Consider the following 7,866-nt stretch of genomic DNA (forward strand, 5'->3'; position numbering starts at 1 on the left):
AACAGACCAAACTACACCTCCAACAGACCAAACTACACCTCCAACAGACCAAACTACACCTCCAACAGACCAAACTACACCTCCAACAGACCAAACTACACCTCCAACAGACCAAACAGACCAAACTACACCTCCAACAGACCAAACAGACCAAACTACACCTCCAACAGTCCAAACTACACCTCCAACAGACCAAACTACACCTCCAACAGACCAAACAGACCAAACTACACCTCCAACAGACCAAACTACACCTTCAACAGACCAAACTACACCTCCAACAGACCAAACTACACCTGTTTGCCCCCTGGTGTTCCTGCCATGAGGCCACTCACCTGTACACAGCTGGATAGGGCGGGGCATACAGGTACCTGTCTTCCAGAGCCCCGCCCCCCCAGCACAGAAGGTAGCTCGCCATGGCGATGCGGCCACGCCCACTTGTTCAGTTCAGCAACCAATCACCAGTCATCAGGGCGTAACCGTGGAAACGCAAGCGACATCATCAAGGTGTCAGTCTGGTGACACTCCGGTGTCCTCATTGTGCCTCACTCCTCCTCCTCACTACTCCTCCTCTTCCTCCTCCTCACCCCTCCTTCCTCTTCCTCACTGATCCTCTCACCTCTTCCTCCTCACTGCTCCTTCCTCCTCCTCACTGCTCCTTCCTCCTCCTCCTCCTCCTCACTGCTCCTCTCTCCTCCTTCTTCCTCTGTTCTCCTCACTGCTTCTTCCCACTGCTCCCTCCTCCTCCTCCTTTTGTCCCCCACACTGCTCCTTCCTCCTCCTCACTGCTCCTTCCTCCTCCTCCTCACTGCTCCCTCCTCCTCCTCACTGCTCCTTCCTCCCCCACACTGCTCCTTCCTCCTCCTCACTGCTCCTTCCTCCTCCTCACTACTCCTTCCTCCTCCTCACTGCTCCTTCCTCCCCCACACTGCTCCTTCCTCCTCCTCACTGCTCCTTCCTCCTCCTCACTGCTCCCTCCTCCTCCTCACTGCTCCTTCCTCCTCCTCACTGCTCCTTCCTCCTCCTCGGTCAGTAAAATCCTCAGCCGGTTTCTTTCCCTCAGAAACTTCACTGCACTTTCTCTGTGTTCTGTCGGTGGATCGTCTCCTCCCTCCTCCTCCTCCTCCTCCTCCTCCTCTTCCTCCTCCTCTTCCTCCTCCTCTTCCTCCTCCACAAGCCGGTTCCTCTCAGACTTTGAGGGGGAAGGAGGAGCAACTTTCCTCGCTGTCTGACCCCCAGTGGCCCCTCCTCCTCCTCCTCCTCCTCCTCCTCCTCCTCCTCCTCCTCCTCCTCCTCCTCCTCCTCTCCTCCTTCCTCTCTTTGTCTCCTCGTACCTTCCTCTCACTCTGTCCAGCTTCCTGGAAGTTTCTTTTTCTGTCTCAGTCGCTGTGAAAAACAAAGAAAAACAAAGACATCTGCAGAGATCCTCCAAGGATCTCCACCTAAACTCCACCTACAGCCACCAAACTCCACCTACAACCAGTAAACTCCACCTAAACTCTCCAGAGCTTCATCTCCACCCGGCACAACTCCACCAGGAACCTCCTCAGTCAGACAGGACTTTGTGTCTCGTTTCTTAGAGTCACAGGAAAATGTTTGTTTTTTTCTCATGAGCCACAAAGTGGAGGAACCTTCCTCCACCCTCGCAGAACCACACTCTCCTCCGGAACTCTGCTGCTCCACATTCATACAGAGGTTCAGCTCCGATCTAAGGTCTCAGGGGAACGGCCCCACCCCCACCCCCACCCAAGGTCACAGCTCAGGGGTCAAAGGTTAAGACAGTCACACAGCAGATGGACAAGATTTGCATGAAGGACGGAGAGGAGGAGGTCTGTGTGTGTGTGTGTGTGTGTGTGTGTGTGTGTGTGTGTGTGTGTGTGTGTGTGTGTGTGTGTGTGTGTGTGTGTGTAGGATGTTTACAGATGCTGCAGTGGTTGCTGCCAAGTCATGGCTGAGACAGATGTGTCTGCTGAAGGTGAGCAGCAGATTTCTGCTGACTCATGGCTCCGTCACAGCCCCGGAGCCGAGTCGTCCTCTGTGTGGGAGTTTGGATGAAGCGGCGCCGCAGCTCCTGAATAATCAGCGGCTGAGTCACAGTTAAACACCGGCTGTGTGACGGCAGAGCTCCGAGCTCAGAGCCCAGCCGGAACCGGAGGTGACGGCTGGAAACCTGTGGAGCTACAAACTCACAGGGTCCAGCTGTTAGCGGCTGTTAGCAGCTGTTAGCCGCTGTAAGTAGCTGTTAGCCGCTGTAAGTAGCTGTTAGCCGCTGTAAGTAGCTGTTAGCCGCTGTAAGTAGCTGTTAGTGGCTGTTAGCAGCCGTTAGCGGGTGTTAGCCACTGCTAGCGGCTATTAGCAGCTGTTAACCGCTGTTAGCCATCAGCTAAACATAGTGAATATAGAGCAGCTGAAATGTTGTCATGGTTACAGAGTGTGTATTGATGGTCCTGAGTCATGGTTACAAAGAGTGGTAGTGATGGTGCTGAGTCATGGTTACAAAAAGTGTATTAGTGGTGACGAGCCATGGTTACAGAGGGTGTAGTGATGGTGCTGAGTCATGGTTACAAAGGGTGTATTATTGGTGCTGAGTCATGGTTACAAAAGGTGTATTAATGGTGACGAGCCATGGTTACAGAGGCTATAGTGATGGTGCTGAGTCATGGTTACAGAGGCTATAGTGATGGTGCTGAGTCATGGTTACAGAGGGTCTATTGATGGTGCTGAGTCATGTTAAAGAGGATATTGACAGTCAGTGTGTTAAGCATAGAAAACATGTCTGAGAAGACCAGCGAGTAACTGTCCTGTGCTGCACCCTGGTGGCAGACATCATTCACTGCAGGTGTTTTTTCACACACACACGCGCACACACACACACACACACACACACACACACACACACACACACACACACACCTGGAGCTGCTGTGCAGCGCCGGCACTGAGTTGGCCTTCCTGAAGCCGTCTCTGGGGACGGCACGACGCCACGCCTCCCTCTCGGACCTGGAGCGAGTCGGGGGGCCCGAGTCGTCCTGGGAGGCCCCCGGGCGCCGCCCCCCCCCCACACAGAGGCTGATCTCGGAGCGGGACGTGTCGAGGGGGCCGGGGGGGTCGGGGCGGGACAACGGGGCGAAGCTCAGCTCGATGATCTGCTTGGCGCTCTCACAGATTTGACTCTGAACACAGAAAGACAAAGGCAGGACGCTCAGGAGGACGACTCTTCAAAATAAAACACCCACGGACATGGAAGTGATGTCATCTTTATGGAAGTAAAACTATGCCATCAGATTGTGAATTCGAATTTCGAACGTATGTTTTTGTGCTTTTGATTTTTTTTCAACATCTAAAAATATTCAGTGTGTAAAAATTCAATGTGTCTAAAAATTCAGCTGCGAAAAATTTTTCATAGCTGATTAATTTTTTTTTTGCGGCTGAATTTTTTTACAGCTGAATTTTTTTTACAGCTGAATTTTTTTCGCCGCTGAATTTTTTTTACAACTGAATGTTTTTTTGCAGCTGAATTTTTTTTACAGCTGAATTTTTCTGGAGCTGAATTTTTCTGGAGCTGAATTTTTTTTTGCAGCTGAATATTTTCACAGCTGAATTTGTTTCACGGCTGAATTTTTTTTGCAAGCTGAATCTTTTTTGCAGCTGAATTTTTTTACAGCAAATTTTTTTTTTTTTGCAGTTGAATTTTTTTACAGCTGAATCTTTTTTACAGCTACATTTTTTTTTTCGCAGTTGAATTTTTTTACAGCTGAATTTTTTTCATAGCTGAAATTTTTTTTGCAGCTGAATCTTTTTTACAGCTGAAATGTTTTACAGCTGAATTTTTTTTTGCAGCTGAATTTTTTTACAGCTGAATTTTTTTTATGGCTGAATTTTTTTACAGCTGAATTTTCATGGCTGAATTATTTTTTTTTGCAGCTGAATTTTTTTTACAACTGAATTTTTTTGCAGCTGAATTTTTTTTGCGGTTGAATTTTTCTGGAGCTGAATTTTTTTACAGCTGAATTTTTCTGCAGCTGAATTTTTTTTGCGGTTGAATTTTTCTGGAGCTGAATTTTTTTACAGCTGAATTTTTCACAGCTGAATTTTTTTTTGCAGCTGAATATTTTTAGCGGTTGAATTTTTCTGGAGCTGAATTTTTTTACAGCTGAATTTTTCACAGCTGAATTTTTTTTTGCAGCTGAATATTTTTACAGCTGAGTTTGTTTCACGGCTGAATTTCTTTGGCGGCTGAATTTTTTTTGCAGCTGAATCTTTTTTGTATATGAATTTTTTACAGCAACATTTCTTTTTGCAGTTGAATGTTTTTACAGCTGAATTTTTTTCATAGCTAAATTTTTTTTCGCAGTTGAATTTTTTTGCAGCTGAATTTTTTTCATAGCTGAATTTTTTTTTGCAGCTGAATTTTTTTTTACAGCTGAATTTTTTTACAGCTACATTTTTTTTCGCAGTTGAATTTTTTTGCAGCTGAATTTTTTTCACAGCTGAATTTTTTTTTGCAGCTGAATATTTTTACAGCTGAATTTGTTTCACGGCTGAATTTCTTTGGCGGCTGAATTTTTTTTACAACTGAATTTTTTTGCAGCTGAAATTTTTTTGCGGTTGAATTTTTCTGGAGCTGAATATTTTTACAGCTCAATTTTTCACAGCTGAATTTTTTTTGCAGCTGAATATTTTTACAGCTGAATTTTTTACAGCAACATTTCTTTTTGCAGTTGAATGTTTTTACAGCTGAATTTTTTTCATAGCTAAAATTTTTTTCGCAGTTGAATTTTTTTGCAGCTGAATTTTTTTCATAGCTGAATTTTTTTTTGCAGCTGAATTTTTTTTTACAGCTGAATTTTTTTACAGCTAAATTTTTTTTCGCAGTTGAATTTTTTTGCAGCTGAATTTTTTTCACAGCTGAATTTTTTTTTGCAGCTGAATATTTTTACAGCTGAATTTGTTTCACGGCTGAATTTCTTTGGCGGCTGAATTTTTTTTGCAGATGAATTTTTTTACAGCTAATTTTTTTTTTGCAGTTGAATTTTTTTTACACCCGAATTTTTTTGCAGCTGAATTTTTTTTTTACAGCTGAATTTTTTTGCGGTTTAATTTTTCTGGAGCTGAATATTTTTACAGCTGAATTTGTTTCACGGCTGAATTTTTTTGGCGGCTGAATTTTTTTTGCAGCTGAATCTTTTTACAGCTACATTTTTTTTTGCAGTTGAATTTTTTTACAGCTACATTTTTTTACAGCTACATTTTTTTTTGCAGTTGAATTTTTTTCACGGCTGAATTTTTTTTGCAGCTGAATTTTTAGACACATTGAGTTTTTACACACTGAATATTTTTAGATGTTGAAAAGAAATCAAAAGCAAAACAAGATACGTACTTGAAATTGGACAGCTTTTAAAATTCAAAGTCTGATTTCGATGGCAAAAAAGATTTAGAGTTACAAATTCGAATTCAGACTCTGACGGCCCAGTTCTCCTTCCATACATCTTCCTCGGCAGCCCAGAGCTCCTTTAGCGTCTGGGCTGCGCGGCGCGGCGCGGCGCGGCGGTCCTACCTGGATCTCGGGCGTGAGCGTGGGCAGGTCGAAGGTGAAGACGGAGGTGGACCCGGAGGTGAGCAGGTCCACGCTGTCCAGGCTGCTGTAGGACGTCCCCTTGGCGCGGTGGGACTCCATGATGCTCTCGAAGTGGCGGCTGAAGGAGTCCAGGTTTCCGTCGGACGGCCTGCGGGGGCTGCCCACCGAGATCGGGGACTTGAGACCCCCGTGGCAGTCGGACGAGGCGTCCAGAGACCTGCAGGGGGACGGAGAGCAACGGAGGGGGGGGGGTTCAGCAGGAGGACCCTGGAGTCCAGCAGGGGGGGCAGGAAGAAGACCCCCGGATGTGGTCTCACCCTTTGAGCAGCAGGCCCAGAACCTCCGCCTCCTCCTTGGCAGCCCTCTGTCTCTGCTTGTCTCCCTGCATCCTGACGCTGGCCCAGCTCACCACTCCTTCCTCCTCCTCCTCCTCCTCGTCTTCCTCCTCCTCCTCCTCCTCCTCATCCTCCCCCTCCCCCCCGTTCACCTCCCCCTCCCCCCTGCCGGCCCGGCCTTTGGGGGACGAGTCGGTTGCAGGACTGAGGCTGCGGTTGCTGCTGAAGGCCGAGTCCGCCTCCTCCGCCGCCTCCGCCTCCGCCCGCATCACCTGCAGCCAACACCCACCGGGTCACCATCTCGGACCAGCAGGGCCCTCCCCCCCCCTCCCCCTCACCCCCCCCCCTCACCTCGTCCAGGTCCGTCTCCCTGTAGCAGCGCAGCGGCACGGCGTCCAGGTCCGTCTCCGAGTACTTGACGGTCCTCCGGATGACGCCCGTCCCGGCGCCGGCGTGTCGGGCGTCGGCGCTCAGCAGCTCCACCTCGATCTGCCGCACCTCGTGGTGGGACAGCGCCCGGCCCCCGCTGTCCCGCCCCCTCCTCTGATTGGCCGCCGTCAGACGGAGGGAGGAGGAGGGAGTGAGGGTGGGGGTGGGGCTGGGCGAGGCGCTGGTGGGCGGAGTCGTGGACGTCGGGTCTGCAGGGGGGGGAAGGACACAACGGTTTGGCGTCCCGCAAGGCTCAGCGCCGGGACGTCTTCTCTCTTTCGTGTAGCTAAACTATGTTACCATGGCAACGTGTGAAGCCGGTCTCCATGGAGACAACCTCCTATGTCGTACCGGCTCCACTCCGTTGCTACACGGTGAATTATTCCGTGTAAGAAGTGTGAGTCTTGTTGCTCACGCTAAGCTGCGTCTTCAGCTAATTGGTTTAGAGCTGCTGAGGTGGTGTTTACACCCGGAGGGGGGGGGGGGGGGGGGGGGGGGCTCAGAGTTCCCCGGAGGGACCCTGTAGAACCCTCTAGACCAGGGGCGTCAAACTGATTCCAGTTGAAGAGCCACATCAACCTGATCTGACCTCTGACCTCTGGAGGCCGACAAGTCAAACGTCACATTAAACTGCAGATATGGACAAATGTCAAAGTCGTTCCTTCTTTTGATCCTTTTGATCTGCAAGAATCTATTCTGAAATATACATATTAAAGGAAATCAGATATTATTATATTTGCAAAAAAACCCACAAAGAAGAACCCTGTCACCTAATCTGGATCCTATTTTTATTCAGGATTAAAACAATTTGTCATCATCTGGAAATTGTTTTGAGTTTACGCGTCTAAAGTATCACTTCACATAAGTTGGACTCGTTGTTTTATTGTGAAAGGCGTTGCGTCATGTGACCTCCACAGACGCATTAATTAATTCTGACCAAAGGCGGGTTTGAATGTCAGTTTTGCCGATCTGGTGTTTTTAGATCAGCCTCTGTCACTTTTCATTTTCATACTTTAAAACAAATCACACGGTGGCCGGTTCTGGACCCCGGGCCGTGTGTTGGACACCCCTGGTCCTAGAACCCTCTAGAGCCCTCTAGAACCTCCTCCAGCCGGAGCAGGAGGTGACGTACCTCTGGAGCGGCGCTTCTCCTCCGTCGGACCTCCGAACAGGAACTCCCACTTGGCCTGAGCGATTCTCTGAGAGCGAGACTGCAGGAGACAAACACACCTCCATCAACAACCAGAGAGAGGAGGAGAGGAGGAGGAGGAGGAGAGGAGGAGGAGGAGGAGGAGGAAGATGCTCTATAATCTGGTGTCAGAGGAGGAAGATGCTCTATGATCTGTCCAGACGTTGGACAATGCTAAGCTAACAGTCGTCTCAGCACCAATAGACCGTCAATTGGACCTGAGTAAGACATTACTTCAAAGTAATCTGGTACTCGATTATGAGCGACAGCAGTAATTAGTTAGTGATCCCGTATCGACCACCATCACTGATGATGATGATGATGATGAAGAGCCA

General features: G+C 48.4%; 1 protein-coding gene across 1 annotated transcript in view; it reads right to left on the bottom strand.

Annotated features, from left to right (window-relative positions):
• The window catches only part of LOC308138181 (PH and SEC7 domain-containing protein 1-like), a 16,842-nt gene extending 10,816 nt beyond the window's left edge, over positions 1 to 6,026 (bottom strand). The window contains exons 1-3 of the mRNA XM_080507193.1: positions 5,896 to 6,026; positions 5,558 to 5,795; positions 2,914 to 3,173 (exon numbers count right to left, since the gene is read on the bottom strand). Coding sequence (XP_080363319.1) covers positions 2,914 to 3,173; positions 5,558 to 5,795; positions 5,896 to 5,966 — 569 coding nt within the window. The 5' untranslated portion in view covers positions 5,967 to 6,026. The remainder of the gene's footprint in view (positions 1 to 2,913; positions 3,174 to 5,557; positions 5,796 to 5,895) is intronic.
• Between the last annotated feature and the right edge of the window lie 1,840 nt (positions 6,027 to 7,866).

Source organism: Blennius ocellaris (assembly GCF_963422515.1).
Source record: "Blennius ocellaris genome assembly, chromosome: 13".
In the NCBI taxonomy this organism is placed as follows: Eukaryota; Metazoa; Chordata; class Actinopteri; order Blenniiformes; family Blenniidae; genus Blennius; species Blennius ocellaris.